This window comes from Mauremys reevesii, linkage group 13, assembly GCF_016161935.1.
Source record: "Mauremys reevesii isolate NIE-2019 linkage group 13, ASM1616193v1, whole genome shotgun sequence".
NCBI lineage: Eukaryota > Metazoa > Chordata > Testudines > Geoemydidae > Mauremys > Mauremys reevesii.
Window position 1 is genome coordinate 16,747,940 of NC_052635.1, and position 21,497 is coordinate 16,769,436.

General features: G+C 43.0%; 2 protein-coding genes across 2 annotated transcripts; both read left to right on the plus strand.

Moving 5' to 3' along the window:
• Positions 1–301: 301 nt before the first annotated feature.
• LOC120380153 (olfactory receptor 11A1-like) lies at positions 302–15,032 on the plus strand. Its single transcript, XM_039497645.1, has 2 exons — positions 302–339; positions 14,066–15,032. Exon 2 carries the CDS (start codon positions 14,082–14,084, stop codon positions 15,030–15,032), a length of 951 nt encoding a protein of 316 aa, XP_039353579.1. The 5' UTR covers positions 302–339; positions 14,066–14,081.
• On the plus strand, positions 7,817–8,767 carry LOC120380152 (olfactory receptor 1020-like). The gene has a single exon (XM_039497644.1). It carries the CDS (start codon positions 7,817–7,819, stop codon positions 8,765–8,767), a length of 951 nt encoding a protein of 316 aa, XP_039353578.1.
• Positions 15,033–21,497: the final 6,465 nt, after the last annotated feature.

Sequence of the window (21,497 nt, forward strand, 5' to 3'; positions counted from 1 at the left end):
CAGCAGTGTGTCTGCTGCAAAAGTGTTTGTGTGTGTGTGTGTAGCTCTTTGTCTGTGGAGAGACATAAAGTGCTTCTCAGTTTATGCTACTTGAAAGTTTATCCAGAGTTGGTTCTGGATTTAACAAAAGCCCAGGACGGAAATGTCCCTAAGTTTGTGTCTGCTAGGGACACTGGCATTGTAACTAGGTTGCATCCAGTTACTGTCATAGCAAAGTCCCAGGGACCAGGCGATTCTGGTGCTTCTATTTTGCCTGTTGCTAGTGTGTTGCTGAGTAAGGTTATGACAACTCTGTTTAACGAGGTTGATAGCATGACCAGGCACAAGGAGAGCATGAAGGTGATTTAACTCTGTTATCCATTGGCAGTGTGGAAACTTGTAACAAGGAGGGAATGGTCCCTAAACCTGTGTATGTTGAGCCTGGTAACCTGCATGTTGTTTTCTGTGTTAATCAGTGTGAACCTGAAAAAAATTACATGCCTTCTGAGAAAAAAGAATCAGTCCACGCTTACTGGAAAAAAAAATTCCTTCTAACTAGTGTTCAGAAGAGTGCTACACGACACATACATAACCTCATGAGCAGAGGGCAGCGAGGATACCCTCCCACATTATGACCAGCAAATAATAATAATAATAATTAATTAATTTTTTAAAATCTCAGAGAGAGAGAGGTTCACAGATTTGCAAACCTAAAAACCTGTGTTATGCTTTAAACCACCTCAGCACATACCAGGTTTATGAACAGTAAAAAGTTAACTGCAAGGGAACACTGAAGCCCGTTAACCTGAATGTGTGCCGGCCAGGATGCCCTCACTGACTAAAGGTGCAGTCACACCTGCACAGCTGAAAATTAACCTGGCCCTTGTAGGATAAACGGAGTCATGTCACTGGCTCCATCTCTGTTATTACATAACAAATAACAGCAAAGAATCCTGTGGCACCTTATAGACTAACAGATGTTTTGCAGCATGAGCTTTCGTGGGTGAATACCCACTTCTTCGGATGCAAGCAGTGGAAATTTCCAGGGGCAGGTGTGTATATATAAGCAAGCAAGAAGCAGGCTAGAGATAACGAGGTTAGATCAATCAGGGAGGATGGGGCCCTGTTCCAGCAGCTGAGGTGTGAAAACCAAGGGAGGAGAAACTGGTTCTGTAATTGGCAAGCCAGTCACAGTCTTTGTTTAGTCCTAAACTGATGGTGTTAAATTTGCAAATGAATTGGAGCTCAGCAGTTTCTCTCTGGAGTCTGGTCCTAAAGTTTTTTTGCTGGAGGATGGCCACCTTAAAATCTGCTATTGTGTGGCCAGGGAGGTTGAAGTGTTCTCCTACAGGTTTTTGTATATTGCCATTCCTAATGTCTGATTTGTGTCCATTTATCCTTTTCCTTAGAGACTGTCCAGTTTGGCCGATGTACATAGCAGAGGGGCATTGCTGGCATATGATGGCATATATTACATTGGTGGACGTGCAGGTGAATGAACCGGTGATGGTGTGGCTGATCTGGTTAGGTCCTGTGATGGTGTTGCTGGTGTAGATCAGATGTCTGCTGACTTTCTCACATGAGCCAGCAGCCTTTCATACCTGTGGTATAAGCAACATAGCCCTTGCTTGAGTGGTTTTGTTCTTTCCTCTCCAATTGTCAAAGCCTGATCCCATTGAACTCAATAGCAAAATTCCTTTTGATCTCAATGGGAACAGGATTTGCCCCAAGAGATCAGAGAATGTGATTTTGACCAATTGGTTATCTGTCCAGAGACAGTTCTTATGTATGTTCTGCCAGGCTGATTTTCATTGCCCCTCCTGTATGTCATGCTGGGGAAAATAATAAAACAATTTGGGCTGCAGTTCTATCAAGATGGACATGGCACACACAGTTCTATGCCTCTTTTCCATCAAACCCAGGTGATGCAGCATCTTTGCTTTCCTAGTGCCTGGCAGAGAGCAATACCTAGATAAAGGCAAGCTGGCAGAAGCTTAGTTTGGCCATAAGGGAGGCACTAATAGTGTGTTAAGAGAAAGTGGGACGATTGTCCTTCCTATTCTTCTTTCATTTAAGAAGTTTTCAATTTGGGGTGCTGCTGGATCCTCAATGACACCTGGAAGTACAGGTGGCACCAGGGGCCCAAAGCATCATTTTACAATTGCATCTGTTTAACAGTGCTGTACTAGCTGTAGACTGATCTAGGGTGTATTAAAATAATATTGATTTAATTTACCAATTTAAGTTTATCTTATTTAATTGTAATGAATTAATAATATTAATAATGATTAATTATTCATATTAATTAGTATGGGGTTTAGATTCGCCAATCTGTTTGATCAGAAGATAAAAGTTCTTCTCCCAAATCAGGCTTCACAGAATTTACAAAGGACCCTCAGGGGGATGACAGGAAACTCACACTGAGACAGATATATTCAAATCAATGAAACAGTAAGTAAATGGTAAAATAGTCAGAGTTACAAAGTTACAGTTGTATTATGGTTATTCAAAAAATACATATGGTAATACAATACTATGTGCTGCAAAACTTTGGTTAATATACTCACCCCCTGTCTTGATAACCTGGTGTTGAAAGGCAAAGGACCTCGCCTCTGGCGGTTCCAGTTTCTTACCTCTTACAGAGGTGTGCCGAGGAAACTAATGGAAAGAGCTGGCAAAGCTGCCTTAGAGTTTACTTATGTAACTTAACTTAAAATTAAAACCTAATAAACAAAACTAAGAACAAAAGTTTAGGGAAACCAAGCTTAGCCTAGTCCCCTTGGAACTTAAAGTTTGAAAAGAAAATAAATACGGCTTATTAATAGTTAATAGCCATCATGGATGGATAGCATCAATAGTTAGTTGAATATGAAGATAAGATAGTGTTGGGTGGGTTACCTCTTTTATAGGGCACAAGTGCCAAAAATCCTTCCTCTTATGCCCAAATTTCATTCCTCACCCACAGAAATGTTAGGGTACACTTACCCCATAGGCTAGTATGTACATATTCATGACATGTACATACGCACATAAATTTCTTGTGGTGTACTTGTTAAGTCTGTGGGAACAACTTTGAAAAAACCCCTATGCCATTCTCCATTGCCTATTGGTCTAGGTAAAAGGTCTTAGACATAGTTGTGGGTACTTATCTATTTAGGTAACAAGATGAAATTCAACTTTACTTTCTGGGTAAAAGGTCTTAATATAGATATACTAACTTTGCCTTAGCTTAACATACAGGTTTTTGGCCTGTAGGTCTCTTGCATTACAGCCAAACTGATTTTTAATATAAATCTATAAACTATTACAATACATCAAATACTTAAACTTATAAGAAAAGATATATCTATGCAAGCAAGCAGATTAATCCTTTAGGCTACACGGCAAGAAATGATTTCTACTTGCCCCACTGGTTGTGTCTCTTTAAGGCGTGGTGTCCATGCAAACTAGCTAGCTGGCAAGGGAGGAACAAAGTTGCCCATAGCTGCTAGCAATAAGAACATAGCCAGACCCTAACCCTAACCCTAATCCTAACTAAAAGCCTATGTTAAGGAAAACCCTGAGGTAAAGAAAAAGCTACAAAGGTTCGAAAGGGATATTGAACAAGCTAACTAAAAATGGTCTATCTAAACAAGAGGCTTGGCATGATCAAAATGTGTGTAAATGTACAATTGTCATCAATGTGATGTTAATATTCATGTTAATGTTAACTCTTGTGACTGGTTTGTTGCTAATACCAAAATCTGTAAAAATGTACAATATGCATGAGCTTTTGGAAAAACCCTTGAACATGTTGGGAGTGAGACATAAGAACTCACTATTGTGCTAGAAGCCTTTAGGATTATACTGTTTCTTTTCATGACCACACACTTTACATTAAAAGGCCTCGTGATACTGATGTTACACAGTTAGTGCCTGTAACCAGTGTTGAAACTGTACACTGGAGAAAAGAAATTACCCAGCTAATGTGCTGTATAAAAAAGGGAAACTGAGGCACACTACCATCTTGCTTTCATGGCTAAATGCCAAAATTCCTACATTATAAAGAACATTAATATCTACATTGACTTGATGTTAATTGGGTTCCAAACATTTGTCAGTGCTTGGATGGATAAAACAGCTATTTTCATTAGTTCATGGCAAATTTGCATGAGAGGTACAGGAATTATGCTGCAACAGGAAATCCAATCCACCATTGGTCTAACCAAGTTTGACCTTGGGTTTATAAAGGGATTAAATGATATTATTACTTCCATAATGAACCTTACAAAGATAAAGCCTCTTTTGATCAAACATAATTTTGATAAACCATTTCTGGTATACACTGATACTTCTGATATTGTTTTTAAAGCTGTAGTAATAGAGAAACAAGAATGGGAAGTTCCTATGATGCATTCAGCAATGTCCGGGACACCCCTTCCAGCATTAATTTTGTGTGGGCGATGTGACATTACCTGATTAAAATATGACCATGTAGATTATTGTTGCTACCACTGTTATACAATTGCAACAAATCTTATACAGTGTGTATCAAGTAACGTGTCAATACGAAAGTTATGATTTTCTAAATATGATTATGTCATTTGTATGTGTCTCATTTTTGTATCTGACATTATGAGTATTGGCCTCTTTCCTGCTCCAACTCTGGACTATGATGAACTTGTACTAATGGGAGCATTCTAACCAAGGGACTGAGGACCTTCCAATGATTCGGAAGCAGCCAGAGACTTAACAAGACAGCAGTTTATTCCATCACTGCTACAAACCTGAACCAAGAACTTTGCCATTACTGTGTGTAATTGATTCTTTTATTCATTTTTAACTCTCAGCAGTCTTCCTTTCTTTTTATAAATAAATCTTTAGATTTTAGATACTAAAGGATTAGCCGCAGCGTGATTATTGGGTAAGATCTGAGTTATATTTGACCTGGGTGTGTGGCTGGTCCTTTGGGATCAGAAGAAACCTTTTGTTTGATTAAATTGGTTTAAATAACCCCTCCTCATTACGTCTAGTGTTTTGGTGGTGGTAGAAGGACTGGAATGCCTAAGGAGGTTGCTTTTCTAACTTCTTATTAGTCAGTGTGGTTAGACAGAAGTTTATTTTGTTGGTGGGTTGGTATATCTTGTGGGAGAATAAGCACCAGTTTGGGGTGCGTCTGCCCTATTTCTCAGCAGTTTGTCCTGCATTTGGTATTCTCAGTTGTGACCCACAGAGACACAGTGACACTCGGTCAAGAAGAATTGTATCCTCAACCTAGTGGTGTCTACTGTTTGGTGAGGGAGGTCAACTTGACTACATTGCAGAAGGTGTAAAATTGTCCTTATCCCTGACTGATGTAGCTAAATTGATGTAAGTTTTAAGTGTAGACCAGCCCTAGGAAACACAGAAATGAACAGGATCTCTGTCCACGACAGGGGGGGCAAAGAAGACTTTGCCCCACTCAGGACCCATAGGGCTGCTGGGTGACTCCTGGTTTGTTTGATGTTTATTTTAAATCTGTTTGTTGTCTTTTAATGATCTGTTCCTCGGTAATTGTCATAGGTTTCACCCCCACTCTGAACCTTAGAGTATAGATGTGGGAACCGGCATGAGAAGCCCTAAGCTTAATTACCAGCTTAGATCAATATGCTGCCACCATCCAAATATATGAGTCATTTGGAAAACTCTGTCTTCCCCACCAAAACCTTCCCCTCCCTGGGTAGCCTTGAGAGACTCCTCCACCAATTCCCTAGTGAACGCCGATCCAAACTCCTTGGAGCTTAACACAAGGAAGAATTACTCCTCCCCCCGACACACACCAATCCTGGTGAGTCCAGATCCAATCCCCTTGGATTCTAACACAAGGAAAAATCAATCAGGTTCTTAAAAATAAGACTTTTTATTAAAGAAAAGAAAGGTAAAAGAAAAAAACCTCTGGGAGAGATTAGCATACCAGCTGCTCTCACAGACAACAGATTCAAAACACAGAGGATGTTCCCCTGGGCAAAACTTAGTACACAAAAGAATTCCCAAATTGATTATTCCTCTAATTGCACAAAGACAAAGTCACAAAGGAAAACAAACATAAACCTATTTATTCTTTTCTAAAACTTACTACTCTGATAAGAGGCTGGTTCCTTGATCTTTTCCATTTCGGCTGAAACTGAAACTGACTCTAAACAAAGGAAACTTCTCTCCTTCCTTTTGAACCATCTTGTTCTTCCATTGGTTCCTCTGGTCAGGTGTCAGCTAGGCTAGGTGAACTTCTTAACCCTTTTACAGGTAAAAGAGGCTTTAACCCTTAACTATCTGTTTATGACAGTAATGCTTTCACCTTGAAAATAAATGTGCTGTGGAGTAACTCGTAAGTGTTAGCAATACCTGTTTGTGGCCCTTGCAGAGAAGGCAATGCAGTGGTGCTGGGCACTAGGCAGACTGGCTTCCTGGGGACCTCCCTGTACAAGACAGGGAGTTGTGCAGTCTTAAAACCCCCTGTCAGATGGGACTGGGAAAATGGTCTCTGCCCACAGACAGGTGATGGCTGGAGACCTGACTAGGAACTCCCAGAGTGGACCATGGAGGTGGAAAAGAGGTGCCATTATCCTGAAATGGTGACAATAATTCCACCAATTCTACACATTGTTCCATTGTTTTCCTAACGTTGCCTATTTTATTATTATTGTTTGATTATTAAGAGAGAAATTGATAATTGCCTAGAAGGCCTGGGGAAAATGAGCCACACAGAGGACTGAGCAGCTGTAAAAATAAATCTTATCACACGCGTGTCATTATTGTCAGTGGAATTATACATCGCTAAGAGGGTTGCACTGATGTGACATGTTTGGGTGTTACACGGTGTTGGACACTTTGTATCACTAGGACAATGTTTGAAAATATCCGATTGCCTTCACTAATGGCACTACCGTGTGGCTGGCTGAGTGGCTCAGTTTCCAAAACCAGTGGGATTCTGTAACAGAGAGAGAAGCCATGAGCTGGGGGATCAGAGAGTGGGGGGCAGCCAGATTGGGGAGTGAGCTCATTGGGTTGTGGGTCCTGTGCGAGTTCATAATACCCCTTCACCCGGAACATGAAGTTAATCACGGTGGCAGACAACACCAGTGGGGAGTGGAAGCAAACGCACAGCAGGACTGAGGAATGATTCAATTGCAGACAGAAACAAAATGAGATTCACTTGGTGAGTGTTTCTGAGGGAAAGTGACCAAAACACCACTGTGGTTGTGATGCTTCAAAGGATACTGTAAGGAGACTGAAGTGTAAATTTGGCATCAGTTTGTGATGCAACAGCTCAGTGATGTCTCTCTCTTTCCCTCTCTCTGGACAGGTCCAAGATGAATGTGAAAAAATGGAAAAAGAATAAAAGCAGGAAAGGGCTGGACCTTGCCTCATGAAAACTAACGTAACCTGCTTTGATACCGTGTTGATCACAGTCCCCTCCTCTTGGCTGAGTCCACTAGAGCCTACTAGCCATTAGATGAACCTATAATATGTTTGCAGTGCAAGGAGTCACAGTCCACTATGCTGAACCATGGGAACCACATGCCGAAATTACAAATGACTAATACAAAATGGCTTTGCCAATTTTGATATAAATATGCACAGTGATGTGTGCGGTTTTCTACCTGCATTGATCTCTTAACTGATCGGAGGGTGGGTGATAATGGAATAAAAAAGATCTAAATAGAAAATTTGCCTCCAGAGTCTTGGTTCTTCACTGACCCCACAGTATGAGGGGCCTTATGGAATATTTATTGGACTAAATTGATGCTAAAGCATGATGAAAATGTATCCTCTACAGATTCCATTGTGAATATTGGTTTATTTCCCCTAGTTGGACCTCATGGAGAACCCAGAATGGGGGAATCAAACGGTTCTCACACAATTCATCCTGGCAGGATTTGGAAATCTCCCTGAGCTACAGACTCTTCTCTTCCTGCTGTTTCTCATCATCTACATCGCGACCTTGGCTGGGAATGTCCTAATCTTTGTGCTAGTTGTGGCTGATCAGCACCTTCGCACGCCCATGTACTTCTTCCTTGGGAACTTGTCCTGCTTGGAGACCTGCTACAGCTCCACCATCCTGCCCAGGATGCTGGCTGGTCTCCTGACTGGGGACAACACCATTTCATACAATGGGTGTCTCACACAATTTTATTTCTTTGGTTCTCTTCTTGCTACAGAATGTCTTCTCCTGTCGGTGATGTCTTATGATCGGTATTTAGCGATATGCAATCCACTGCACTATGCAGCCCATATGAGTGGCAGGGCCTGCCTCCAGCTTGCAGGTGGCTCTTGGCTAGGTGGCTTCCTAGGTAATAGCATAACAACATTGTTGATATCACAGTTAACATTCTGTGGCCCCAATGGTATTGACCATTTTTTTTGTGATTTCATCCCCCTTGTAAAGCTTTCCTGCAATGACCCTCACCTGATGGAAATGTTGGCTTTCATATTCTGCTTCCTTTTCTCTCTTGTCCCGTTCCTGCTTATCTTGATGTCCTACATCTGCATCATCGGCACCATCCTGAGAATCCCGTCCACCACTGGGAGGCAAAAGGCATTTTCCACCTGCTCCTCCCACCTCATTGTGGTGAACATTTATTATGGAACTCTGCTGGTTGTCTACACGTTCCCAACCACCGACATCCTAAGTGACTTCAAGAAAGTTCTGTCTGTTATCTACACAGTCCTCACTCCCCTGGTCAATCCCCTCATCTACAGCCTGAGAAACAAAGTTTTCCAGGAGGCCCTGAGGAAAGCTTGCAGGAAATTCATGTCTGGGCCATGCTAACCAGTCAGTTTCCTTGGGTTAAAATAGATAAAATATGGGCTGGGGTAGGGCCTGAACCAAAGCCGGCTGTAGTCCCAAGTCATATTTCTCTGAGCTTCAAGTCTTGCTCTTAAAGAATTGCAGCTGTGGGAGAAAGTCGAGATGGGGAAACCTCTTAAATCCTGTGACTCCAGCCTTTTTAGGACCTATATAAGATGCCACAGGTGGGTATCACTGGTCTTGTGGGAGATGTGAACTTCTGGCTGCTCAAAGTTCAGAGAATGAGGGGAGATTGTGCTCAGTGAGAAGGTGCAGGTGAAATGGACTCAGCTGGAACACTGGGCATCTATTCCGGGTAGGGTGAGAGACATCTAGATATACACACAAACCCCTGAAAAATCAGATGCCTGCATTCTAAAAATACAGGGTTGCAATGTCAGCATGGAACTCCAATGTTAGAAAATTGAATAATTAACTTTCTTTTCATAGAGTTATAGTCTGTTAGTCTATAAGGTGCCACAGGATTCTTTGTTGCTTTTACAGATCCAGACTAACACGGCTCCCCCTCTGATACTTTTCATAGAGTGTATTTCATCCCCAGGCTTCCTTCAAAGGAAGACAAAAGCCAAAGGAAACCTTCTGACCTGTTCCCCAGAACACAGGACACTAGCACAGGCCTCGTATTTGTCCATTTTTCAGCAATAGTTCAGGGCCAATTGTTTCCAGATACTTAGGGTCCGAATGGGACTTTTCAGAGCCTCTGGGCACCTGACCAGCGAGATGGGGCCCTGGAGGAGAGTCAGGCAGGGGAATGTGCACTTTCCCTAGGATTGTGCGTCACTCTGGGGCCTCGGCGTCCAGATGTCTGGTGTGGGGCTCCACAGGGCATGGCCAGTGGCACCCGAGGCCCATTTACTTGGGTGCCTGCAGGTTTTGCCATCAGCCAAGCTGGGTTTGTGAATCCCAGAGGGCTGGAATCCCTCAGTGTGTTCATGGCAGGAAACCAAGTATCCAGAGTCCCAGTCCAGTGCCCTATCTGCTCCACCATGTCCCATTGTATTTGACAATGGGACCGAAGAGTGTGAGGTGCCCAACTCTCATTCACTGTCCATGGGATTTGGGTGCCTAACATCAGCCTTTTATGGGAAAATCCAGCCTGTTCATTTACAGCCAAACCACTATCCTGAGAACTTTCCCAGGGGATGTTTTCCTCCAGTTCTCATGTTTCTCCATTTTCTCAGTGACCCCAATAACTGTGTCTCTGTCACCAAAAGTATCATGCAATAAAAGAACTAAACTGAGTCTGCTCTTTCTGCTGTCTCTCTCAGACCTCCTCTTATCTCTGCCCTTCATGTCCAGTGTGAGGAATAAATGCGTCAAGATTGGTCTACACATAGAAATTGCACCACTTAAACTATATTGGCCTATCCCTGCCTGTGACTGGCCACGTGCCCGTGGGCTGTGGAGCCAGGGCCAAGCCACCCTGCTTAGAGGGGACTCAGGCCATTTCCAATAAAGGGCAGAAGCGGGATAGGGGAAGAGGGAAACTCAGGAGGCTGAAGTGAAAATTCAGAGTGAATGAGGGAAAACCCTGTGACCGGGTGAATTGCTCCACCTAGGAAGAGCTGGGAGTGGCCTGCTAAGGCAGGCAGGACTCAGACCGGATGAGAGGAGTTTGGGGTATAGGCAACTGGAGGGAAGATGTCATCTGCATTTTAGTTTTGAACTTTAACTTAATAAATGAAACCCAATATTCCCCCAAGCCCTTACACTCCCTTTCCTGGGGAGGCTTGAGAATAGTATCCTAACCAATTGGTTACAAAGTGATCAAAGACTCAAACCCCTGGGTCTTTGGACAATGGAAAAATCAGTCAGGTTCTTAAAAGAAGGATTTTATTAAAAAGAAAATGTAAAAATCATCTCTGTAAAATCAGGATGGAAAATAACTTTACAGGGTAATCAGATTCAAAGAGCCCAGAGGAACCCCCTCTAGCCTTAATTTTAAAGTTACGACAAAAGAGGGATACCTCCCTCTAGCAAAGGTAAAATTCACAAGTTGAGAAAACAAAGATACTGTAACACGCCTTGCCTGGCTGTTACTTACAAGTTTGAAATATGAGAGACTGGTTCAGAAAGGTTTGGAGAGCCTGGATTGATGTCTGGTCCCTCTCAGTCCCAAGAGCGAACAATCCCCAAAACAAAGAGCACCAACAAAAGGATCCCCTCCCCCGCAACAAGATTTGAAAGTGTCTTGTCCCCTTATTGGTTCTTTGGGTCAGGTGTCAGCCAGGTTACCTGAGCTTCTTATCCCTTTACAGGTAAAAGGATTTTGGTGCCTCTGGCCAGGAGGGATTTTATAGTATTGTACACAGGAAGGTTGTTACCCTTCTCTTTATAGTTATGACACCATTGGAACAAACCAATGGTGGGTTCTCCATCTCTTGATATCTTCGGACCCAGACTAGCCATTCTGGAAGATGCTTTAGCCAAACAGGAGTTATTGGGTCCAAAACATGGGTAGCCAGGTGACATGCAAAGGCCATTGCTATATGGGAGGCAGACTAGAGCTCCTAATGGTCCCTATGGTCCATTCTGGCCTTGAACTCTATGACTCATGGATAAATGGAGATGGGAGAGGATTGATGGTGGGGGAGGGTGTGTCGGGGAGAGGGTTGATGGTAGGGGAGGGTGTGTCGGGCCAGGGGAGGGGAGAAACGCTGGAAGGGGGACATGGGCGTGGATGGCAGGGGGAGGGGCTTGTCAGCTCCACATTCCCCTATCCAGTGTGAAGCTGCCACCCTTTTCCCCTCCCCTTCCCTGCTCCTGTCCAGCTGGGTGGTATGGGGGTGGGGGAAGTAAGGAGAGACACCTCTTATTCGCAGCGCCATCGCTTAGGGCAACGGCCAGGAGACAGAGAGAGACACGCCTCAGACAAAGGGGGGAATAGGGCAGCAGCTTCCCCAGCCCCAGCTTGGATCTGGGGGGCCCTGCTTCTCTGGAGGTGTTTGATCAACTATTCCTCTCCCCCTTGCATGAGCCTGCTCCGCACAGTTCCATTGACACCTCCAACAGGACTCAGTTCTGCAATGAGCCGTCGATCTCTCAAAGCGCAGCCTCATATCACAGCAACAGATCTGATCACAAGCTGCTTCAGCTGATTCCTCCACAGCTCAACACAGCTACATCTCATACAGCGAACCCGCTTGGAGCACACACAGACAAAGGCTGGAATTCAAATCTGTGGGACACACCCCAACAGCACCCTATTTTCTTAGCCCTTCCTTATACCTCTCGATTATGGGTTCGTAGATTTCGAATCAGAGGGGACCAACAGATCCTGTAATCTGACGTCCTGTATAACAAGCTAGAGAATTTCTCCAGTCGCTTTTGCATTGAGTCTAGTAACTTGTGTTTGATTAAATTATATTCTGGTCTTGATCTGGAGACACCAAGAGATAGAGAATCCCCCACTTCCGTTAGTTCTTATGTTCTTATGGTTTAACCTTTACACCCCCGCTACTGACTCAGACGTGATGGCTATTGCCCACTCCAGGAATCGGAGTTAAAGTTGTGTTGCAGTGACATGGGTGTACTTTAATTCACCATTGCCTGGTTTTCAGAGGTTTTCAGAGGTTTTAATGACTTTCGTCATTCTGCTTTCACAAAGTTTGGGGGCATTTAATATATGTGGAAAGACCGAGAAAATGGAGAAGAGTTTTTCTTGGAGGTTAGAAGTTCTACCTGCTTCAACTCATTGCCTTTGAGGTTAAGAGTTTGACATTCTTAACAATGTCCCAGTTGTCCTAGACATGGATTTAAAATTCCATCTGCAGAAGTGTCCCAGGAGATTTCACCTTCTTGCAAGATGGGTAAATAATGAGACACCAGAGACGGCCACTTTTATACAAGGCACAATGTACACTAAACAGGCAGCAGAACTAGGACATCCAGACTGGAATCTACTTGTTGAAGGAAATCAGCTACATGGAGAGATGACAATAGAAGACAGACAGTAGAACCTCCATCCTGAAGAAATGAGTCCTATCAAATGATTCCAGCTTGAAATAGACCCGTTTTAGAGGTGAATCAACCTTCATTACTCTTTTCAGTTAAACCAGAATTGCAGATGGACATGAGTGAGCAGCTGATAAAGTTCATCCTCTCTGCTCACTGCTGTGTTTTACCTTTCAGAAGGGATCTGCTTCCTTGAGCTGTTGGGAAATGTAGTGCTAGATAGATGTTAACAATGGTTTAGCTGTATAGGCTGAGCTTTGCATAGCTTCTTTACTGTGCACCCCACTTCCCAAGGCACATTCGGAAATCTCAGCCTGAAGAGTATAGTTTGGAACCATAGGAATGGCTAGATCAGATGAGATCATTGATCTACCCAATGCAGTATCCTGCTATTATATGCACATGTTTCTTTCTTTTAATCCACCCATTTAATTAGCTATTAAATTGTCCTATATGCTAAGGCGGGGGAATTTTCCTTTTCAAACCTCTGAATTTTATCTTTGGTTTGTTTTTGAGTTCTTGATAATGTAACTCTGGCCATTCCAGTTCACCATGTAAATGCTCGGTCCTTTAAAATCACGGTTTGCTGCTCATGGCTTGCCTTCCGCAGACCAGGGCAGCATGGGGTGGGATCAAACAAAATGCCCTTACAGAGAATACATTGAATGGGCTTTCCAAATATTTTAATGTTCTGGTTCTCAAATGTTGTATTGGTGAGCCCTTTCACACAGCAAGCCTCTGAGTGCAATCCCCCTTATTAATTAAAATCACATTTTTAAAAAAATTAACACTATTATAAATGTTGGAGGCAAAGCGGAGTTTGGGGGTGGAGGCTGACAGCTCACAATCGCTGACATAATACCCTTGTGACCCCTTGAAGGGCCACGACCCCCAGTTTGAGGACCCCTGTTCTAGAACATGACAAATTCATGCAGCTCCATGAAGCTGACCAATTTTTTTAAAGCCAACACAAAAATAAAATAAAAGATTGTTGTTGTGCATTGCACAGGACTTCCAGTGCTTTCCATGCAGTTCTCAACACTGATATAACCTGTACGTCTATACCATATGAATACCTAACCTGATATTTCATGTCATAAATTCAGTGTCCATATAGAACAACAGTGTCTTTACACTGCTGTTAGTGGAGATCAAAAATCTGTTACTGAGATTGACTTGTCTGTCAGTTTACAGCTCAGGTTGCATTCCTCTAGTGACCAGCAGAAGACATTAGAAAAAGAAACTTATGGCATTATTTGCTGATGGTGTATTAATCTTTAAATATATTGTTATGTTCTCTTTCAGGAGCGAGCCACTACCTATGGCCAGTGCAGACTGGCTCAATAAAACAGCTACAGAATTCATCTTACTGGGATTTGGGGATCTCCCTGAGCTGCAAATTCTTCTCTTTCTTCTTTTTTCAGTGATCTACATTGTGACCATGGTAGGGAACATCCTAATCATTGCACTCATTGCAACTGATCAGCACCTGCACACCCCCATGTACTTCTTCCTGGGGAACTTGTCCTGCTTGGAGACCTGCTACACCTGCACCATCCTGCCCAGGCTGTTGGCCAGTCTCCTGACAGGGGACAGAACCATTTCTGTGCAGGGCTGCCTTACACAGTATTATTTGTTTGGTTTATTTGGAGCCACAGAATGTTATCTCTTAGCTGCAATGTCTTATGATCGGTATTTAGCAATATGCAAACCACTGTACTATGGAGCCCGTATGAATGGCAGATTCTGTGTCCTGCTGGCAGCTGGGTCTTGGATAAATGGGTTTTTGCCTATTACTATAACAACATCTTTGATGTCACAACTGCCTTTCTGTGGTCCCGGCAAGATTGATCACTTCTTTTGTGACTTCACCCCAGTGATAGACCTCTCCTGTAGCGACACCCGCCTGATAGAACTTTTGGGTGTTGTCCTGTCGGGTGTATGTTCACTGCCCCCATCTCTACTAACTGTAACATCTTATATTTGTATCATCACCTCCATCCTGAGAATCCCGTCCACCACCGGGCGGCAAAAGGCCTTTTCCACCTGCTCCTCTCACCTCATTGTGGTTACAACTTTCTATGGGACCCTGATTATTGTTTATCTCCTCCCCAAAACTAAGATACTGCGAGACCTGAACAAAGTGTTCTCCGTCTTCTACACCATCCTGACACCCCTGGTCAATCCACTCATCTACAGCCTGAGGAACAAAGAGGTAAAAAAGGCCCTAAAAAAAGCAGTCAGTAAATTTACGGTTTTCGCAAGAATTTAGAGACAGTTAGGTCACTGTTTTAGCTGTCAATGTAATGGCAATAAACTGAGGAGATTTATTGAATGTGGGAAACAGATATTTCTGTTTGGTGTTGTGTGGTTATTTCTTCAGAATAGCTAGTGATGACTTGTGGCAAAAAGAATGGAGTTACTAACCCGATAGAGTGAAATAATCAAGACTTCTCCAGGGTCAAAAAAAATGAGTGATAGCCTGACCCTGCTGAAATGAATGGCAAAACTTCCTTTGACTTTAATGGAGCAGGGTTTCACCTAGTAAAATAACACACCTGTGATGCTGTACCCCATAATGCAACACCATTCAAATGTAATTTACCCATTGCACCCACTTTATATAACAATTGTTATGCACGGTACAAATAGGCTTGGAAGCATTCGATTTTAATCTGTGAATATCAATGCATGATGCTTTGAGGGAGAGGGATAGCTCAGTGGTTTGAGCATTGGCCTGCTAAACCCAGGCTTGTGAGCTCAATCCTTGAGGGGGCCATTTGGGGAACTGGGGAAAAAATCTGGGGATCAGTCCTGCTTTGAGCAGGGGGTTGGACTAGATGACCTCCTGAGGTCCCTTCTAACCCTAATATTCTATGGTTCCATGATTTCACCATGCACACTCAAACTGTCAAAAAAATATTTCCATAGAAATTTATGGACCAGCAAAGAAATTAAAATGCAGCTTGAGAACATAATAGAGTTTGATTTAAGGCTATTTACTTTGTGTGTTTTTCCATGTGCTGGAGACAATTTGTGTTTTAGCAGTTATGAAGATTTAACTTTTTCAGTCTCATTTTTTAGTCATTCAATAATTATTGTCTGGTTTTGTTCAGCCTAAAACTCATCATGAATATGAAGTGAATTCACTGAGTAGTTTCAGCTCCAGATGTGTTTGTTTTTTTGTTTTTGTTTTCTCCGGTCTGGATTCAAAAAGGGACTTAGGCACCATTCACAAAACAGCTGAAGGAGGCGGTGTTCTCTCTAACCTTTATCCTGTTGGTTAGATCAGTGGCTCTCAACCTGTCCAGACTGTTGTACCCCTTTCAGGAGTCTGATTTGTCTCGCATACCCACAATTTAACCTCACTCAAAAACTACTTGCTTGCAAAAATCAGACATAAAAATATAGAAGTGTCACTTTCTTACTAAAAAAAATTCCTTACTTTCTGATTTTTACCATACAATTATAAAACAAATCAATTGGAATATAAATCTTGTACTTTCCATTTCAGTGCATAGTGTATAGAACAGTATAAACAAGGCATTGGCTATATGAAATGCTAGTTTCTACTGACTTTGCTAATGCTTTTTATGTAGCCTGTTGTAAAACTAGGCAGATCTCTAGAAGAGTTGATGTACCTCCTGGAAGACCTGGAACCACTGGGTTAGTGTACTCACCAGGTATGTGGGAGGGCAACAGTCATTCTCCACTCTGCCTGATGCGGATAATGGATTTGAACTTGGACTCCCATGTCTCAGGTGAGTGTTTAGGGTGCTGCTTAGGAGGCTTGGGGTGGGGGCAAGGGGCAGGATGTGTCCCCGTCCCTCCTGTCAAAACTCTTCCAATTTTTTAAAATAATAAAATAATCATTGGACCAGGGACTTAAATGTGGTTTTCCCACCTCCCAGGTGAATTCCCTAACTACCAGGATATGGATCCACACACTCTCTCTCTGGCCCAATGATCATTGAAATGGTCTCTCGTCACAGAGCAGAGAGATCTGAAACCGGCAAGAGAAATGCCTGGAGATTTCTTCCTCTGGATGGGGAGTCTCCAGCCAGGGCAATGTCGATGGGTTGTCTGACAGAGACAACAACCAAGTGCTATCACCAGTCCTGAGTGCTGTAGCAAGGTCAACCTAACTCTTAAGTGCAGACCTAAGGTCCATGGTCCATGCAGCAAAGATCTCACTGGTAACAGCAGTCCATGGAGACAGATGGAGTGCGGAAGGAATGAACAGATTAAGGTGATGCCTGACTGGTATCGTATGAAGTCCATTGCCTTTCTCTCTTTTTCTTTCTCTCTGAACTATGTTATTATCTTAAGGGCATTCCTGACAGAATTACTGACTGAGCGATCGTGGGGGAAGAAATGTGTTTGGAAGAGGGATCTGAAGGAGGGGAGAGACTTTGCCTGGGCTCCAGGACAAGGGATGGCCATTTAGGTGGAGGTTGCTGCATGGCAAAAGTCACTAGTCGGAGAAGGAAACAAAGCCGGCATAGCAGCAGGCAGAACACACTGTCTGAAGAGGAGAGAGATGAGCAGCCAAGTAGACATTGGGCCGTAAAAGGAGGGGGCAATGGAGTGCTGCTAACATTTAAACTGGGGCTCCCCCAAAGATGCTCCTCATTTGCTTCTGGAGCTGGTAGCGACTGCGGAGGAGACAGATGAGAAATCCTCCTATTTGTTACTCTCATGGCTCTAACCTGGGATTTTCATAGGCGGGGGACTGAAAATCCCAGACTGAGAGGCGAAAGGAGAAACAGAGACCCAACATCAGACAACAGAGCTGGGAACAGAACCCAGCTCTATGGATACCCAAGCCAGTGCTTGTTTGCAAGGACTATGCAGCCACACATTTTAAATGCGTCTTCTAGCCCATTCGTAGGTAGTGTCACTAGGTGACGGCACTTCTGTTACGAACAAATCCTTGGGAATAGTGCTGTCTTGTTGCTGAAATGGAAGCAGAATGTTGTTAGTTCGTGGCATATCACCATGTTTAACTTGGGCCATTTGAAATGGGGTCGGTGGGCGTGTTAGCAAAAGCAGTACCCCCTGGCAGGGATGCTGAAGAGTTCCTTGGTTATAGTGGGTTATACTGGGAAAGGAGAGAGCTGAACTCAAACTCTTCTTCAGTAATTGTCACTGAAATGCAGAGCCAAGTAAAAGGGGAGAGTGGGTGACATGAGGTTGCAGGTTGTCATGTCCTACTGCCTGGATGAGAAGATGCTGGAGATGAGAGGTTTAAAAATCTGTGGAGAAAGCAACTACCAACAGAAGAGCTCCTTCCATAAACAGAGGGGAATCAAACTGCTATCTTAGTAGTTTTTAAAATAAAATCTAGAGGGTATTATTTAAATTAGGATTGGAGAGGAAGCTTCCAGGGAGAGAAGTCAATCAAAGATGTGCATTAGGAAGGGTGAAGCTATCTGATAAGTGGCTGAGCTGCAAACAAAATACATAGTCGACTGTATGATGAAAAGAAAATATTTTACTATATGGCTGGAGGAGAGTAGAAAATAGAGTGAGCTGCTTGGGAAATGTCCATCACAAAGCTTTTTCAACAAGAAATGCACTTCTGGCTGAATCAACGTTTTCCACGGGAATTTCAGCCAAACACTTTCAGGGGGTTTTTCCTGAGGGAGAATTGGAATGAAATATTTTGTTCTGAATCAGGAGGATTTGAAATGAAAATGTCAGTTTGTCGAACCCAGACAAAGCATTTTATTTCAGGGCTGTTGGCCATAAACAGGCAACCAACTGAGCTGCCACGACAATTCGTGGGAACTGTAGTTTAGATGCCTTGCTCCTTTGTTCTTCTCTGTGGGCTGGGCCTCTGGGCTGGACTACATCTCCCACGATGCAATGAGGACTCCCTTCTGGTTGAACCATTAAAAAATACATAGATTCCAAGGCCATAAGGGACCACTGTGATCATCTAATCTGGCCTCCTGCATAATGCAGGCCATAAAACTTCCCCCAAGTAATTCCTGTTTGAATTAAAGCAGATCTTTTAACAAAGATCCCAGTCTTGATTTTAAAATGTCAGTGAAGGAGTATCCACCACAACCCTTGACAAATTGTTCCAATGGTGGTTTACCCTCATTGTTAAAAATGTACACCTTATTTCCAGTCTGAATTTGTTCAGCTTAAGTTTTCAATCATTGGCTCTTGTTAGCCATTTCTCTGCTAGATTGAAGAGCCCATTCTGATGGGTTCCCTCCCAGGGTGCCACCTGGAACTGGGGTACCACTGAGCCCTCCTGACTCATCAGCCTGGGCTCCCTTTCCACTGTACTGCTGTGACAGGCTCTCAAGCCTCCTCAAGCACACCTACAGATAGGGACACACCCAACTGCAGCTACACACAGATGCTGAAATCAGCTTTGCATGGGAAGGCTCATCTAACGCACCTCCCAACTCCTAAGGCACACACCCCGCTCTAGAGTGTAAACCCAACATTATACCATCTTGCACTGCACAGAGAACTGTACAGGATAAGCTCATGAAATTCACCCCCTCCCTCACTGTGGAGGAAGATATGCAACAGCTTTATGCCCCCAGTTACGATTTCCACACACTGGTTTTAGACAAAACAAAACCAGTTTTATTAACTACAAAGGATAGATTTTAAGTGATTATAAGTGATAGCAAACAGATCAAAGCAGATTACCTTAGTAAATAAACAAAACCGTAAACTGATCTTAACATACTAGATAGGTAGGATATAAAATAGCAAATTCTGAGTGATAAATAGGCTGACGGACTCTTAAGGCACAAGCTGCCTTGGTTTTGCAGCTTGGGTTTCCCAGGTTTTCAAACACAAGCTAACAATCCCTTAGCCTGGGACCATCACTTCCCCCCGGTTAGTCTTTATTCCTCACGTGTTTCCAGGCGTGGTGTTGTATGGAGAGTGAGGTACCATCATGATGTAATTTCTCCCCTTTTATATCTTCTTCCCACTTGCTGGAAAGCTCTTTTGCTGTGACCTGGGTCAAACAGTCCCCACTGTGTAGTGCTGTCTCTGAGATGTTTCTATTGTACACAGTTCTTGGGGTAATCCTTGTGCTTCTGTGCATTTCTTAATCCATTAACATTGTTTGGCCTTTTTACTATTGTACCTGAAAGTCTGCTTGTGGGTGTTTTCAACCTGACAACATGTTTCAGTAACACATACATAGCCAAACTTCATATCTTCACATATGACGATAGCACATACAATCCAGTGAGATATTAATGTCTAGCAGATCAAGACTTTTATAATGATACCTCACAAGGCATACTTTGTGCAAAACATATCCTAATTATATGATGGTGGTGAATATTGGGGTGCCAGGGTGTAACACCCATTGTTGGGATATTTGTATATCTATATCTATATCTATATTTATATCTATATATCTCTATATATGATATCGATATCCATATATCCATATATCCATGTAATGTGTTATAGGCCATCAAGGCTTAGTGTGGATGGAGTGTGTTTGACATAAGTACGTGCATTGCATGTTAGCAACTGAAGCAAGAACTTAAGATTTCAAGCGGTCAAGGACTATTTGTACAAAACAACTTTGTTATGTCCCTGGGAAATATATGAAGAATAAGCAGATAAGGGGAAAAAACCAGCTGGCCTGCTATAAAAAAATGTATAAGAATGGGAGGAAATAGCACACCTTGGATCATGGTGGCCAGCCTGGAACTGAGTTGTGGGTGAAAGGCCCAAACAACAGAGACAAAAGACTAATGGCATCACAAAGTGGATAATAAATGGAGGCTTCACACATTTGCAATTTGGAGTCTTTCAACAACCCCAGAGTCCTGTTTGGATATAGATGTGGTCTTTCCACCGGCTCCCCCCATCTCATCTGATCTGATCTGATCTGATCTGACCGAACCTCGACTAGCCATTGGGACTTCATTCTGATCTGCGGACTCTGGTGTAGTATGTTTGGGGTATGAATGTGGAGTGAATGAGGTTTATTTTGTAAGCAATAAAGAGTACTTAGAGTATTATATACCAATACTGTATCCAGAACCTGCCTGCTTCCCCATCCCTTATGGAGGCCACTGCTGTGGGTCTAACACCATTATCAAATATTGTTCCCCATGTAGGTTCTTATAGACTGCGATCAAATCACCCATTAACTATCTCTTTGTGAAGCTAAATGGATTGAGCTTTTTGAGTCTACTAAGGCAGCTTTTCTAATCCTTTGGTCATTCTTGTGTCTCTTCTCTGACCCCTTCTCAATTTATCAACATCCTTCATGAATTGTGGACACCAGAACTGAACACAGGATTCCAGCAGTGGACACACCAGTTCCAAATACAGAGGTCAAATAACCTCTCTACGCCTAGTTGAGATTCCCCTGTTTGTGCCTCCATTGCAGTAGATCAGATGAGATGTAATCAAGCCACGGGGTCCAGCTCAGAAAGGAAAATGACAGCATGAGGCAGCCACACTACAATGCCCATGAGCCAAGGAGAAGAGTGTTTAATGTCTAACTGAGTTTCAATTTGGTTCAAAAAAGCCACCCAAAATGGATCAATCTGAGAATGTTTATTATTGGGGAGAGAAAGGTAGAGACATGCCTGAGGAAGTAATCCTAGATCTTCCATCTCCCACTCCTTTGCCTTAACAGGAAGACCATCCATCATTCCCATGCACAGAGTTTCACATAATGAAATAGTTTTTATTTACCCCCTTGCAGGAGAGCTCCTCTTCAAGCAGAGAA